This window comes from Somniosus microcephalus, chromosome 22, assembly GCF_052327205.1.
Source record: "Somniosus microcephalus isolate GS21.2 chromosome 22, FLI_Smic_1.0, whole genome shotgun sequence".
In the NCBI taxonomy this organism is placed as follows: Eukaryota; Metazoa; Chordata; class Chondrichthyes; order Squaliformes; family Somniosidae; genus Somniosus; species Somniosus microcephalus.
In genome coordinates, this window is record NC_141008.1 from 71,330,930 (window position 1) to 71,348,379 (window position 17,450).

The window sequence follows — 17,450 nt, forward strand, 5'->3', positions numbered from 1 at the left end:
ATGGCTCAGCATTCAGACAGAATACAATTATCTATTCCACTTTCTGTCAATGCACACATATTAACATTTTGCATGGCTGGTCCAGCCGTCCCTTGAGTTAATTGGTTTCCGAACAAAGGCATTTGCTGCTTATATGGCCTCTATTTAGAAATTTGGTAAGGGAAGACCCCTTCCTTTTCAACACTCGTCATTTAAAAAAAAACTGTATGAAATAAAGACAGGAATGTTTCTATGCATCACAGGCGTGTTGAAGATGCCTTAAGGGATAAGGTGGGTAAGAGGATCGGGTGATAGCAGGTCTATTAAATTAATTCTTCACAGTCATTACAATTATTCACCACTCAAGGAAAAAGTGATTGGAACATTTCACGGTTCAAGCTAAACACTATAGGGTGGGAGGAGGTGAGAGGTGGGAGGAGGTGCGCCCTTAATTTTGCCTTTCAGTGTATTTTATTTTTAGATCCTTTGCCTGGGATCTTCTGCCATTCCTTCATTGAAAGTCTTTTCTACCCTTGCAACGCGTTCCTATGCAGAGCTAGACAGGTAGCTAACAACTTGATATCTTCCCATAAAAATCACAAGGCTTGACTTTTCTTGTAAACTTTACTGAAAGATTCTTATTGTGAAACTGAAATACAATACAGAAATGGAAGCACACATTAGTATACAAGCACATAACTGATATGCATACACAAATTTAGGTAAGCCTGAGCAACACAGTACATTTGGCATGTAACTTACCAAAACACGTGGAAACACAGCTTACTGTGAATATACATTTAGCAAACTGAAAGGCATTCTCTTACATTCACTTTAAATTAGCCCTGTACATAGTGCATCAAATACAGCTACAAGTTAACCAGCTAGACAGAGAGCGAGCACTTCACGGCTAGCTGTGTAAGTTTGCTTACAGAGAAAAGTTACAAACTAAACATTTTCTGCAAAATACAGTGTACACTAATCATCTATAACATTCTCAAGTACTTACAGACAAATAGTGTCCAAGGCCGGAGCGTAACAAGAAAATAACTTCCCAGACCATGTGTCGAGCTGCAGGTCTGTGATATACAGTTTACTTTACTGCGCTTTACTGCACTTTACTGCACTTGCTAGGTACCAAATATCCACTAGGTGGCGGCACACAATGGAAATCGACCCAAATTACTCAAACCCCTGAATTAACTGGAAAACTAACATAAATTCCTAAAGAAAGGCAGCACAAAGTCAGTAGATGGAACTGGTCATCCCCGCCCATTTTCACACCTATTAGATTTCCTGCCGGAAATTATGGGATATGCTGTAAACATTTGTTCATTTTTTGGCCAGGCGTATTGAATTGAAATTTAAATGACAGCAATACATCGGCCGTTATATTGACTTTCCTAATTGCTTGCTGTACCTGCATGTTAACTTTCAGTGGTTCGTGTACAAGGACACCCAGGTCCCTCTGAACACCAACATTTCCCAATCTCTCTCCATTTAAAAAATACTCTGCTTTTCTATTTTTCCTACCAAAGTAATATACTAGAATGGATTGAGGACTGGTTAACGGACAGTAAACAGAGAGTAGGAATAAATGGGTAATTTTCAGGTTGGCAGGCTGTAATGAGTGGGGTACCACAAGGATCAGTGTTTGGACCTCAGCTATTTACAATCTATATCAATGATTTGGATGAGGGGACCAAGTGTAATATATCCAAATTTGCTGATGATACAAAGCTGGGTGGGAATGTAAGTTGTGAGGAGGATGCAAGGAGGCTTCAAGGGGATATAGACAGGCTAAGTGAGTGGGCAAGAACATGGCAAACGGAATATAAGGTGGAGAAATGTGAAGGTATCCACCTTGGTAGGAAAAATAGAAAAGCAGTGTATTTTTTAAATGGTGAGAGATTGGGAAATGTTGGTGTTCAGAGGGACCTGGGTGTCCTTGTACACAAATCACTGAAAGTTAACATGCAGGTACAGCAAGCAATTAGGAAAGCAAATGGTATGTTGGCCTTTATTACAAGAGGATTTGAGTATAAGAGTAAAGATGTCATAGAAACATAGAAACATAGAGATAGGAACAGGAGTAGGCCATTCGGCCCTTCGAGCCTGCTCCGCCATTCAATGAGATCATGGCTGATCTTCGTCTGAGATCATAGCTGATCTTACCAGTTCAGTACCCCGTCCCCGCCTTTTCTCCGTAACCCTTAATCCCCTTAGCCTTCAGAAATATATCCAATTCTCTCTTGAAAATATTTATTGAATTAGCCTTCACAGCCCTCTGTGGCAGGGAATTCCACAGGCTCACCACTCTTTGAGTGAAGAAATTCTTCCTCATCTCTGTTTTAAATGATTTGCCTGCTATTTTTAGACTGTGGCCCCTGGTTCTGTGCTCCCCTGCCATTGGAAACATTCTCTCTGAATTCAGCCTGTCCAGGCCTGCCATAATTTTATATGTTTCGATGAGATCCCCTCTCAATCTTCTAAACTCCAGTGAGTACAAGCCCAAACTATTCAATCTCTCCTCGTAGGTCATTCCCGCCATTCCAGGTATCAGCCTGGTGAATCGCCGCTGCACTCTTTCCATGGCAAGAACATCCTTCCGCAGATGGGGCGACCAAAACTGTACACAATACTCCAGATGCGGTCTCACCAGCACCTTGTACAGCTGTAGTAAGGTATCCCTATTCCTATACTCGAACCCCCTTGATATGAAGGCCAACATACCATTTGCCTTCTTAATCGCCTGTTGCACCTGCATGCTCTCCTTCAGTGACTGGTGCACAAGAACACCCAGGTCCCTCTGCACTTCCCCATCTCCCAATCTATTGCCATTTAGATAATAATCCACCCTCCTGTTTTTACCCCCAAAGTGGATAACCTCGCATTTATCCACATTATAGTGCATCTGCCACGTATCCGCCCATTCCCCCAACCTGTCCAAATCGCACTGTAGCCTCCTGACATCCTCATCAGAGCCCACCCCTCCTCCTAGTTTAGTGTCGTCAGCGAATTTGGAAATATTGCATCCAATTCCCTGATCCAGATCATTTATATATATTGTGAACAGCTGGGGTCCCAGGACAGATCCTTGCGGCACCCCGCTGGTCACTGCCTGCCACTCCGAAAACGAGCCGTTTATTCCAACTCTCTGTTTTCTATCCGCCAGCCAGTTCTCTATCCACGTTAATACTTTGCCCCCAATCCCATGAGCCTTAATTTTGCATGATAATCTTTTGTGTGGAACCTTATCGAAGGCTTTCTGGAAGTCAAGGTACACCACATCCACTGGCTCTCCCCCATCTATTTTACCAGTTACTTCCTCAAAAAATTCCAGCAGATTAGTCAAACACGATTTACCCTTTGTAAATCCATGTTGACTCTGTCCGATCCTTTCCCCATTTGTCAAGTGCTCCGCTATTTTATCCTTAATAATGGACTCTAGCATTTTGCCCACAACCGATGTAAGGCTTACTGGTCTATAATTCCCTGCTTTCTCTCTACCCCCCTTTTTAAATATTGGGGTAACATTAGCTACCCTCCAATCCACGGGTACTGTTCCCGAGTCAATGGAGTTCCGGAAGATGATCCTTAGAGCATCTGCTATCTCCAGGGCCACCTCCTTAAGTACCCTAGGATGTAGTTTATCAGGCCCCGGGGATTTGTCGGCCTTCAGTCCCCTCAACTTACCCAACACCATATCCCTAGAGATACTAATTTCTGTCAGCTCCTCCCTCTCATTAGTCCCTATGTTTGTCGATATTCCTGGGAGGTTATTTGTGTCCTCCTTTGTGAATACAGAACCAAAGTATGAGTTTAATTGGTCTGCCATTTCCTTATTCTCCATTATATATTCTCCCGAATCGGACTGCAAGGGACCGACTTGGGATTTTACCAGTCTTTTCCTCCTGATATACCGATAAAAGCTTTTGCAGTCTGTCTTTATGTTTGCTGCAAGTTTACTTTCGTATTCTATTTTCCCCTTCCTGATTAATCCCTTTGTCCTCTTTTGCTGTATCCTGTACTGCCCCCAATCTTCCGGTCTGGTGCTTTTTTTTGCCAGTTGATATGCCCTTTTTTTTGATTTTATGCTGTTCCTAATTTCCCTCGTTATCCACGGTTGAGTCACCTTTTTAGGTTTATTTTTATGCCAAACCGGTATAAACATGTTCTGGAATTCTTCCATTCTATCTTTGAATGCTTGCCATTGTCTATCCACTGTCAATCCCCCCAGAAACACCACCCAATCAATCTTACCCAATTCCCGTCTCATACCCTCGTAATTCCCTTTATTTAAGTTCTGGACCTTAGTCTCTGATTCAATTTCCTCACTCTCCATCTCGACTGAGAGCTCGATCATATTATGATCGCTCTGACCCAAGGGGCCTCGTACAAGAAGATTGCTGATAAGTCCCTTCTCATTGCACAATACCCAGTCTAAAATGGCCTGATCTCGAGTCGGCTCCTCGACATATTGGTCCAGATAACCGTCCCGAAAACATTCCAGGAATTCCTCCTCCTCAGAATTTTTACTAATTTGGGTAGTCCAATCAATATGTAAATTAAAGTCACCCATGATGACAGCTGTGCTCTTATCGCACGCTTCTCTAATTTCCCTTTTTATGCCTTCCCTCACCTCCATATTACTATTTGGAGGCCTATATATCACACCCACTAACGTTTTCCTCCCCTTGCTATTTCTCATTTCTACACATACAGATTCCGTTTCATCCGAGTTAATATCCTTCCTTTCCATTGCATTAATCCCCTCCTTTACCAGCAATGCTACCCCACCTCCCCTACCTTTTTGCCGATCCTTCCTAAATATTGTATATCCCTGGATGTTAAGTTCCCAGCCTTGCCCACCCTGCAGCCACGTTTCTGTAATCCCAATCAAATCATACTTGTTTACCTCTATTTCCACAACTAATTCATCCACCTTGTTCCTAATGCTTCTAGCATTAAGATACAAAGCCTTCAGGCTTGCTTTTTTCACACTCTCATTATGAATTAGTTTGGCCCTTTGTGTTTCTCTCCTTTGCTTATTGCTTCTCACCTTTCTACCATCTATTTCTAACTTCATATGACTTCCCTCTTTTCCACTACCTAGGTTCCCATCCCCCTGCCAAATTAGTTTAAATCCTCCCGAACCGCCCTAGAAAATATTACCCCGAGGACATTGGCTCCCTCCCAGTTCAGGTGTAGACCGTCCCCTTGGTACAGGTCACTCCTCCCCAAGAACTGGTTCCAATGCCTCAAGAATTTAAATCCCTCTCCCTTGCACCACTGCTCAAGCCACGTATTTAGCTTATCTATCTTACTCTCTCTAAACTTATTAGCTCGTGGCACTGGTAGCAATCCAGAGATTACTACCTTTGAGGTCCTACTTTTCAATTTAGCTCCTAACTCCCTAAATTCAGCTTACTGCAATTATATAGGGTCCTGCTGAGACCACACCTGGAGTATTGTGTACAGTTTTGATCTCCTTACCTAAGGAAGGATATACTTTCCATAGAGGAGTGCAACGAAGGTTCACCAGACTGGTTCCTGGGATGGGGGGATTGTCCTATGAGGAGAGATTGAGTAGACTTGGCCTATATTCTCTAGAGTTTAGAAGAATGAGCGGTGATCTTATTGAAACATACAAGATTCTTACAGGGCTTGACAGGGTAGATGCAGGGAGGAAGTTTCCCCTGGCTGGGGAGTCTAGAACCAGGGGTCACAGTCTCAGAATAAGGGGTGGGCCATTTAGGCCTGAGATGAGGAGACATTTCTTCACTGAGGGTGGTGAATCTTTGGAATTCTCTACCCCAGAGGGCTGTCGTTGAGTATATTCAAGACAGAGATCGATAGATTTTTGAATCTTAAGGGAATCAAGGGATATGGGGATAGTGCAGGAAAGTGGAGATGAGGTAGAAGATCAGCCATGATTTTATTGAATGGCGGAGCAGGCTCGAGGGGCCGAATGGCCTATTCCTGCTCCTAGTTCTTATGTTCTTATTTGATCCATAGCCATATAGCAATGGATGCATTGAATGTCACCAGTCACTTCCAGCAGGAAATCTAATGGGTGTGAAACTGGTCAGCAATGTGATCGAGTGTGTCCTTATCTCTTACCCCTCACCGCTTTGGCCCAGTTCCATAAATCAGCAGAGGAAGATAGGTGCAGGACTTGTGAAATATTGAAAAATTGACCATCACAAAATTTAAAGCTAAGAATGATAAGAGGTAGATATTTTTTCCAACAAGTACGAACATATAAACAATGATGGACATGTAAAGACCCTCTGGTCCATCCAGCCTGTCCACACAATTATGATACCAAATAAACTGAACTTTCTGTGCTTACTTCAAGGGAGAATCAGAGATCAAACCTATTGCCCCTGAAAACAGAGATTTTTTTGTTGCCTTCTATTTTTAAGGCCTTCTCCCCACCCCCCACCACAAACCCCCCACCATATAATGGGGAAGATTTCCACTGGGCATTAAATTTCGCAAAATCATAACCACATTTGTAAAGTCATGCTCCATTCTCTCTGACCTCGAAGGAAGTGCTTGAGAGTTAATTGAGTTGACTTGCCTGGCAATTCTTTTTCGACTCTTTCCTATTTGGAAAGCACTCAACGTGTTCTTGGTACCATTCCCAACAACACAATGAAGAGTATAACTCACAAACCCATATCCTGACACTCTTGGTCAAAGTGCATTACAGAACCAATAGATGTTACCTGAAAATAAGTGGTACATTTAATTTTATTTCAGCCATGTTTTGTGGATCATTACTAGGAAAGCTTAACTTTAGTCATGACACTCTGAATGTTATGTATCTGTGAAATCATGGTTATTTCATGTTATAAAAATGACCCAGAATAGTTTGACTTTAACATATTGTTACTATATATAAGCTGTAAAATAATTGCAAATTAACTTATTGGAGGGGCATGGATAACTGAATGGAAATAAGGACAAATTCAACTGTGTCTCTTTTCTTTTTAGGTTTCATAACTGCTTTTGGACTCATTCACCTGCCTCATTATTCCTTCGCTCAGGCTTCACCATGCATTGTCTAAACACCTGTCTCAAGGGAGAGGATTCAAATACAGAAGCAGTATTTTTTCAGTGCTTTGAAACCTCACTCATTTACACGTGGTGATGTGTGCTGCTCCACTGATGCCTGTCCAAGAGAAGAAAGTGAAAGTTTAACAAAATGCAGATTTTCGAAAACTTCAGAGGGATGGAATGATTCCCAGCCTCAAAGTCTAACAGTGCTTGAGGTGGAAGCGAGGGAGAAGGGGCATGGCCAAACCCTTTGTTAGACTACAGAGATTTCTCCGGCGGACACCCATACTCTTCGTTTTCCTGATTGTGGCCTACCTGATGGCTGGCAGCCTGCTGCTACTGCAGCGGTCAGGGTTTTCCATACAACTGGGCCCACGCGGTGCCTCCAACAGCCAGGCAGTGCCAGCTTCTGCCACAACTGTCCTAGAGAAAGTTATCCCTGATCCCGAAACAATATACAGCATGAAGTACAAGTCCAAAATGCCAGTAAGCATGCAGGTGTGGGATGAGCCAGTTCTTAATAGGAAATTTGGACCGCGTTGGCTGATATCAGGACATCCAGAAATTGGCCATTTGAGAAGGAGGTGGTTTAACAGCTTTGTGAAGGAGCAAGAGCCGAGGCAAAAACTGGAGATCGGAACAGTAAAGAAAACTGTTGGAAGCAAAGGTACTGATCGCTAAAAGCTAATCCATTTTCTTTTTGCTGGGAGAATGTTTCCCTTGGCTGGGGAGTCTAGAACCAGGGGCCACAGCCTCAGGATAAAGGGTCGGCCATTCAGGACTGAGATGAGAAGAAATTCCTTCACACAGAGGGTGGTAAATCTTTGGAATTCTCTACCCCAGAGGGCTGTGGAGGCTCAGTCATTGGGTATATTCAAAACAGAAGTCGATAGATTTCTGACTAGTAAGGGCATCAAGGGATATGGCGATAGGGCCGGTGAATGGAGTTGAGGCAGAAGATCAGCTATGTTCTCATTGAATGGTGGAGCAGACTCGAAGGGCCGAATGGCCTACACCTACTCCTATTTCTTCCTCTCCTTCCTGTCTCCAATCCCTGTGGCTGTTTTCTTTAAATAGGCCATTGTATTTTGTATGTATTACATTTTCAACAGACTACAAATAGTGAAATATTTCACACAAACATTGGCTCCTTAGCAACAGGCCAGTTGCTGACCCTTTTTGTTAGGGAATTAATTGCCAGGAAGGGTGGCTAAGGCTTGGATTCTAGACTCAATGGTATGGGTAATATTCACCGTCACCGCCTGGCTGGTAATTTGGTGTAGCTGATTGCGCACCGGTTGTATCACCTGTCCAAATTTCACCCCACTAAAATCAAATGGGATGAAAATTGGGTGGGTTCTGGAATGGGCAGGCGACCTGCTCTGCCAAATCACTACCCAGGTGGTGAAGGTGAAAACCACTCCCTGTGAGATGTTCATAGGGTGGGTACTTTGGAATTATAAAGTCAAATCTTCCAAGAACCCCTCTTCATCTGAACACATCTTGGGATCTTATAAATGGTGAGGAAGGATGGGGAGATCTGAGACAAGGACGAGGAGAAAGATTGTTAAATTACTTCCTCCCTCCACTCAAAGAAGGGGGACCCTGAAAATTACAGTATTTGGCTTCTTTGTTGACCCTGAATTTATTTAACAGGCGATAAAAAATGATTTTTTTTTTTTTGCTTTTGACCTGCTTGGTTAGTCCTTGTTGCTGATGATTGCACACTTATGTGAGTTAAACTGGTATCTTGTTTCCCAGGGTGTTTTGTCCTGCTGTACATGATTTCTGCTTACACTGTCCCCACAAGGAAGATGAGCTGCAGCTGACAGCCAGAGGAATTGAGTAACCCGAGTTAAATTTCTCCATGGCTGCCCCTGATTCTGCTTCATTGCTGCTTGACAGGGAGCAGGATTGCTGTGGGGGTGTGACAAATGATGTCAGTTTTTCTCTCTCCTAATTTGGAGTGCCCTATTACTGCAGGACTCTCGGGTAAGTGGCCTGGGCAAGAACTGCAACAATCAGGACTTTGACTGATGGATTTCTTTAAAGTACAAACCTAAGCTCTCTCATACCCCTGTGCCACTGGGTTACATGTGAAGTGTTAAGTACATTTGACAGGTGTTTGCTTTCAAATTGAATGGACTGTTGGTCTTGTTCTTGTTCTAACCAATAATAAAAGGTTTAACAATTTTCTTATACTAGTGTGATATAATTCAAAATGCTGGTTTGGAACATAAAGCAACACTTCATTTTGTCAATTTTTTGAATTATTAATTATAGCAGTCTGAACATTTTTAGTAAAAAAAAGACTTGCATTTATATGGCGCCTATCATGACCACCAGACGTCCCAAAGCACTTTACAGCCAACAAAGTACTTTTGGAATGTAGTCACTGTTGTAATGTAATACTTTATTAAAACTATTGAATGCACTTTAGCGATACTACCAGGATATCAGAAGAGTGATACCTGCCCTAGCTTCAGTTACAGATTTTCACTGGGTTTATTTGATGCAATGGTCATATTTTCACTGGGTTTATTTGATGCAATGGTACTATTATATAGCCTTCAGGCTAACTGCAGCCCTTGCAAAGCCTCTGTTGCAACCCTTGGATTGAATCCAATCTGATCTAATTGGATGGCAGGCAGTCCTCTCGTCCATGCTTCAGTAGTGATTGACGTGGTTAAATGATTTGACTCCCCAATGCACTTCAGCTTCTCCTGCTGGAGTCCACTCCAGCTGCTCTGACCCAGGCCTGCTCCTACTAAGACCACTCCAGTAGATCTCCTGCAAACCTGTTCCCCCAGGTCCGCTCCAGTTGCTACTGCTCCAGTTCAGTTGCTCCTGTGTAATTTGATTTATGTCGAGTTTGTCAGAGTGGTGCCTCAATAAGTCACTACGTAGCCCTCAAGCAGAGTTTAGTCATGTACAGAAGTTTATTCCCAGACCGATGTATTCTGATGTACTGGAATATACTTTGGGGTCAATTTTCATTAAGCTGTCGGGAAGGAGGCGGGACTACAACTTTTGGGTTTTAGTCCCGCCTACATCGATGTCCGGCCAATCCACATGATTTTCCCTTGATTGACCTTGTTGAGCTCGCCCAGCAGGCTCAGCAGGCCAATTAAGGTCCACCCGGCAACAGGTGACGTCACAGATTGAAATTTCATCTGTCAAGAGGTCTTGACAGATGAAATATCAGTGTTTCACAGCTGTTTGAAGCTGTCAAACACTGACAGTCTGACTTCTAACCTGAGTCTTTCTACACAGACTCAGTTAGAACTCTCACCGGCACTAAAAGCTGAAGGCTGTCACTTTTGACAGATCGCAGCCATTCAGCTTTCAGTGCCAGCTGAGTGATGAACTCCCGACGCCTACAGGAAGAAAGGCTGTTAAGGTAAGTACAGGTAATTTAAACTTCTTTACACACTTTAGACACACCAAACACACTTACCTTTGCAACACCTCCAAGTCCTTCAACCCGACGGCCCGCCTGCTCCAACCTGGCGTGGTTTGGAGCCGTCGGGAATCCCACACGACACCCCTCAAAATAGGGATTAGGCTAAAAACTGCCTGTTAACTACCTGTTAACAGGCAGTTAATTGGCACTAATCCCTTCCCGCCCCGGGTCGGCAGGTCCCAGTGCGGGGCGGGTACCCGCCTCCTCTGAAACTTACATGGAGGCGGGTTTTGGGCGGGATGGTGTTGGGACCCCCGATTTCGGGATTTTTGCCCCCCGCCCGCCTAAAAGCCCGCCTCACGGCACACTGAAAATCTAGGCCTTTGTGTGCAATACCACCAGTGACACCTGCCCTCCACAGTAATGTTAAATAGCTTAAAGCACTCTCAAGAAACCACCTGTTTGGAAGGACAAAGCCTACAGCTGTGCTGTTGGGTGTTTTTTCACAGCTGAACTGAAAATAGTTTTAAAATTGTACATCCTGAGTATTAATCATTAGTGAAATCCTAATGACAACACTGAGTCAAATTATTCTATTCAGACAACTCCATAGAACTAAGTATTTTGAATGAAACACAGGTTAAAAGAAACTGCCTTGTGATTAATGGATAATGTCATCAATGTTATTAATAGGGTTAACCTGTCAGCTTGAGGGATTTCTGTGCAATTTATTGGAGGGCATTCTCTGGCCAGATGGTTGTCAGAGTTAAAGTTGCAAAACAATGTTTATTTCTGCAGAAAGGTCCGAACTGATTACTCGTGACGGCCCAAAATCAGATTTCAAATGTAAGAGTAAACTTAACGGACCCATGCTCCCAGCAGGGAGCTAGGTTTGAAGAGAATGTGGATTGGAGATAGGGCTGCAAGACCAGTGGCTAATTCTCCAGCCCACACTCTCTGCCAGTGCAGCTCCTCACTGTGAGTGCTGGATTGCTGAATTTACCCTGTAGTGTTTTTTTAAATGTGTCATTGTGTTATCTAAAGTAGAAACGAACAACCACATTGTTTGTCAGTTGTGTAACAGAAATGGGACCTACCTCAACTCAGACATAAAATGACATTAGTCTCATACATGCTTGACATGAATCTTGTCATTCATGTGGCAATGACTTATGAAATGATACTGGGCGGCCTGCTGGTGGCGCTGTCCAGGGAGAGTATAAATACTCGGGCACGGGCCCAGCTTGCTCAGGACATTCTTTAACAGGAACTAGTGAAGGACACAACTAGATCGCCATGTTGAAAAACAGTTGATGAAAGCCTTGTTTAATACTTAGACCAAGTGCCTAGTAGTAGTTTTCTTATGTTAATGCTCAAATAATTTCTCATCTGGATCCTTGGCTAAAAGCCATGGAGGTGTTCAAGGGTGAGGATGGTCATTTTGAAGGTAGTACAATGGGGGACAGGTAGCCAATGCAGGTCAGTGGGGATGGACATGTTATAATTCAGGCTTCTTCAGATACTTCCTCCTCATACCCAACATAGAAGCTAATTCCCATAGGGAAACCTGTGCCTGCTAGGATCTAAAGTGAGATGCTGTGTATAAAGTACTCTAGGATGACATGCCTTGGCAAGCACTAGACCCGGTTATTGCCTCTGGATTACACATAACATTCCCATTACTTTCACATCACTTCAGAAGATAATTAGTATCAGTCAAGCCAGATTCTTCTGTAGTAGACGAAACTACCAAAGAGATAAGAAAAATAGCTTGAAAACAGAGCGCTGCTTCTATGGTCCTAGTTGAAATTTAATATTTTAAAATTCTGTTAAGAACAGAGTGGTAGATGTTCCGCAGGGATTCCCCAAACCGTCACAGTGCTGAAACGGCCCTTATCAAAGTCACAAATGAGATTCCAGTTGACTGTAACCATGGTAAACTATCCCTCCTTGACCTATCTGCAGCCTTCGACACAGTTGACCACATCATCTTCCTCCAACGCCTCTTTTCCGTTGTCCAGCTGGTTGGAACTGCCCTTGCCTGGTTCCATTCTTATCTATCGAATCGTAGCCAGAGAATCACCTGCAATGGCTTCTCTCCCCACCCCTGCATCGTTACCTCTGGTGTCCCCCAAGGATCTATCCTTGGCCCTCTTCCATTTCTCATCTACAAGCTGCCCCTCGGTGACATCATCCAAAAATACAATATCAAGTTCTAAATGTATGCTGACGACATTCAGCTCTATCTCTTGACCCCTCCACTGTCACTGATTTGTCACACTGCCTGTCCGACATCCAATATTGGATGAGCAGAAATTTCCTCCAACTAAATATTGGGAAGATTGAAGACAATGGGCTGGATTTTCCTAAGCCCCTGGAGTCGGGTTGGAGGCGTGCGGGCGATAAAAATCGGAGATCCGGGGGTCCCGACCCCATCCCGCCTCCAACCCGCCTCCATGTCAATTTCATAGGAGTCGGGTTGCCGACAAGTGCTGGAACCCGACTCCCAGAGGCGGGAAGGGATTAAAGGCAATTAAACTGCCTGTTAACAGATAGTTAACAGGTAGTTTTTTGCCTATTCGCGATTTTTATTGCTGGTTTGTGGGCTTCCCGACAGCTCCAAACCACGAAAAGTTTTCGAGGCGGGACGTGGGTCTGAGGTCTTGGAGGGGTCGAGATGCCCAGTGTTCAGGTGAGTGAGGGGTGCAGGAGTGCAAAGGTAAGTGTTTTGCAAGTGTTTAAATAAGTTTAACTTACTTTTACTTACCTTTACAGGAGTCCTGCATTCTGGTGTCGGGAGTCGGCTGCAAGAACCACAGAAGCTCCGATTTAAAAAAAAAAATCAGCTTCTTGGTTTCTGCAGCAAAATGATTTTAAAGTTATCCTGAGAAAGGACTGAGGCTGAATTAGCAGTTTTTCAGTGCTTGACAGCTTCAAACAGCTGTTAAACACTGATATTTCATCTGCCAAAAGCTTTTGACAGATGAAATGTCAATCTCTGACGTCACCTGTTGCCGGGTGGCCCTTAATTGGCCTGCTGAGCCCACAGGGCAGACTCAACAAGGTCAATCAGAGGAAAATCCAATGGGTTGGCCACATCTCCATGGAGGCGGGACAACAAGCCCGAATGTGGGTTTCCCACCTCCAACCCGCCCCCGTAGCAAAATCCAGCCCAATGTCTTTGGTCCCCGCCACAAACTGCATTCCCTGGCCACCGTTTCCATCCCTGGCAACTGTCTGAAGCTGAGCCAGACCGTTCGCAACCTTGGGTTGTGTTTGATCCCGAGATGGGCTTCCAACCACATATCCGCACCATCACCAAGACTGCCTATTTCCACCTCCGTAACATCACCTGACTCCGCCCCTGCCTCAGCTCATATGCTGCTGAAACCCTCATCCATCTTTGTTACCTCTAGACTTGATTATTCCAATGCTAATTCCTCATCTTTCGATTAGGCACTTTACAGTCTTCTGGACTCAACAATTGCAGACCATAACCTCGGCCCCGATCTTTTTTTCCATTTTTTTCTCTCTCACATGGCAGCTGCTGATGATTCTGCCATTGCCATTTACACTTCATTTGGAGTCATCTTCTGTTTCTGAACTTGTCCCATTACCATCTCCTTTTGCCTTGCACCATCATCCCTCTTGTCTCTTAATCTCTCCTGCCTTCCACCCTATCACAGACCTTCCCTTTTGTTCTTTCCTCCCCTCCCCCCTTTCCCTGTCCCTACACTTTCTTAAAAACCTGTTCCATCTCCAACTTTTCCAGTTCTGACGAAGGGTCATCGACCTGAAACGTTAACTCTGTTTCTCTCTCCACAGATGCTGCCTGACCTGCTGAGCATTTCCAGCATTTTCTGTTTTTATTTCAGATTTCCAACATCCGCAGTATTTTGCTTTTGTATTCCAATGCACTCCTGGCCGGCCTCCCATCTTCCACCCTACATAAACTTATGCTCATCCAAAACTCTGCTGCCCGTATCTTAACTTGCATCTTAGACTGGGTATTATGTAACGAGAAAGGATTAATTAGCAATCTTGTTGTACGAGGCCCCTTGGGTCAGAGCGATCATAATATGATCGAATTCTTCGTTAAGATGGAGAATGAAGTAGTCGACTCAGAGACTAGGGTCCTAAATTTAAATAAAGGAAACTACGATGGTCTGAGGCGCGAGTTGGGTAGGGTTGATTGGGGAATGTCACTCAAAGGGTTGACGGTGGATAGGCAATGGCAAACATTCAAAGACCGCATGGATGAACTACAGAATTTGTTCATCCCAGTTTGGCATAACAATAAAACAAAAAAGGTGACTCAACCGTGGCTAACAAGGGAAATTAGGGATAGCATAAGATCCAAGGAGAGGACATATAAATTGGCCAGAAAAAGCAGTAAACCTGAGGATTGGGAGCAGTTTAGGATTCAACAAAGGAGGACAAAGGGATTAATTAAGAAAGGGAAAATAGAATATGAGAGTAAGCTTGCTGGGAACATAAAAACTGACTGTAAAACCTTTTATAGAGAAAAAGATTGGTGAAGTCAAGCGTAGGTCCTTTGCAGTCAGAATCAGGGGAATTTATAATGGGGAACAAAGAAATGGCAGACCAATTAAATACATATTTTGGTTCTGTCTTCATAAAGGAGGACACAAATAACCTCCCAGAGATGTCGGGGAACATAGGGTCTGATGAAAGGGAGGAACTGAAAGAAATCAGTATTTGTAGGGAAATGGTGTTAGGGAAATTGATGGGATTGAAGGCCGATAAATCCCCAGGGCCTGATAATCTACATCCTAGGGTACTTAAGGAAGTGGCCCTAGAAATAGTTGATGCTTTGCTGATCATCTTCCAGCATTCAATGGAATCTGGAACAGTACCCATGGATTGGAGGGTAGCTAATGTTACCCCACTATTCAAAAAAGGTGGTAGGAGAAAACGGGGAATTACAGACTGGTAAGCCTGACATCAGTAGTGGGGAAAATGCTAGAGTCCATTATAAAAGATGTAATAGCAGAGCACTTGGAAAACAGTGACAGGATCGGACAAAGTCAACATGGATTTACAAAAGGTAAATCGTGCTTGACTAATCTACTGGAATTTTTTGAGGATGTAACTGGTAAAATAGATAAGGGAGAACCAGTGGATGTGGTGTATTTGGACTTTCAGAAGGCTTTTGATAAGGTCCCGCATAAGAGATTAGCGTGTAAAGTTAAGGCACATGGGATTGGGGGCAAGGTATTGACTTGGATAGAGAACTGGTTGGCAGACAGAAAGCAAAGAGTTGGAATAAACGGGTCTTTTTCCGAGTGGCAAGCAGTGACTAGTGGGGTACCGCAGGGATCGGTCCTTGGGCCCCAGCTATTCACAATATATATTAATGATCTAGACAAGGGAACTAGATGTAATATCCCCAAATTTGCAGACGACACAAAGCTGGGTGGGCGTGTGTGCTGTGAGGAGGATGCTGAGAAACTCCAGGATGATTTGGACAGGTTGGGTGATTGGGCAAAAGCATGGCAGATGCAATATAACGTGGATAAATGCGAGGTTATCCACTTTGGTGGCAAAAACAGAAGGCAGATTATTATCTGAATGGCAATAGATTGGGAGAAGGGGAAGTGCAACGAGACCTGGATGTTCTTGTGCACCAGTCGCTGAAGGTAAGCATGCAGGTGCAGCAGGCGGTTAAGAAGGCAAATGGCATGTTGGCCTTCGTAGCGAGAGGGTTTGAGTACAGGAACAAGGATGTCTTGCTGCAGTTGTACAGGGCCTTGGTGAGACCACATCTTGAGTATTGTGTGCAGTTTTGGTCGCCTTATCTGAGGAAGGATGTTCTTGCCATGGAAGGAGTTCAGCGAAGATTCACCAGGCTGATACCTAGGATGGCAGGAATGACGTATGAGGAGAGATTGGGTCGATTGGGCTTGTACTCGCTGGAGTTTAGAAGAATGAGAGGGGATCTCATTGAAACTTATAAAATTCTGACAGGACTGGACAGACTAGATGCAGGAAGGATGTTCCCGATGGTCGGGGAGTCCTGAACCAGGGGTCACAATCTAAGGATAAGGGGTAGGCCATTTAGGACAGAAATGAGGAGAAATTTCTTCACCCAGAGAGTGGTGAACCTGTGGAATTCTCTACCACAGAAGGCAATAGAGGCCAATACATTAAATATATTCAAGAAGGAGTTGGATATATTTCTTAAGGCTAAAGGGATCAAGGGGTATGGGGAGAAAGCAGGGACCGGGTACTGAATTTGGATGATCAGCCATGATCGCATTGAATGGCGGAGCAGGCTCGAGGGGCCGAATGTCCTACTCCTGCTCCTATCTTCTCTGTTTCTATGTTTCTATCAATCTCTGTAACCTCCTCCAGCCCTACAAGCCTTTGAGATCACTGCACTCCTCCAATTCTGACCTCTTGCGCATCCCTGACTTTAATCGCTCCACCATTGGCAGCCGTGCCTTCAGCTGCCTTGGCCCTAAGCTCTGGAATTCCCTCCCTAAACCTCTCCGCCCCACTACCTCTCTCCCCTCCTTTAAGGTGCTCCTTAAAACCTACCTCTTTGACTAAGCTTTTGGTCATCTGTCCTGATATCTCCTCCTGTGGCTCGTTGTCAAATATGTTTTTAATTGATGACGCTCTTGTTAAGTGCCTTGAGACGTTTTCCTACATTAAAGGTGCTCTATAAATGCAAGTTGTTGTTGTTGTTTAACTTAAGGTGAAAGATCAGCTGAACCCCCCGAGAAGCCACGTATTCATTCGTTTATACCTTTCTCCGAGGCTTCCGCTCATTTTCCACCGAAGTAACAGCAGGAAATCAGAAGAACTCTTGCAGAATTTACTAGTGAGAATTTTATTTCAGTTTAATTTTGTCCTTCTCCTAACCTATGTGTCACTACTGGCAGTGAAAAAATCATGCTCTGATACACAGGAGGATTAAGTACAAAGCAGTGGGACAGTGTGCTGGGGTGTTCGCATCCAAACACATTTCCAATCTCAG

At 44.0% G+C, this 17,450-nt stretch overlaps 1 protein-coding gene across 2 annotated transcripts in view; it reads left to right on the forward strand.

Moving 5' to 3' along the window:
- wscd1a (WSC domain sialate O sulfotransferase 1a) overlaps positions 1–17,450 on the forward strand; it is a 155,983-nt gene that overhangs the window by 57,149 nt on the left and 81,384 nt on the right. For both annotated transcript variants that reach the window (XM_085965030.1, XM_085965031.1), the window contains exon 2: positions 6,982–7,711. In XM_085965030.1, the coding sequence (XP_085821156.1) occupies positions 7,282–7,711 (430 nt within the window). In that variant the 5' untranslated portion in view covers positions 6,982–7,281. The remainder of the gene's footprint in view (positions 1–6,981; positions 7,712–17,450) is intronic.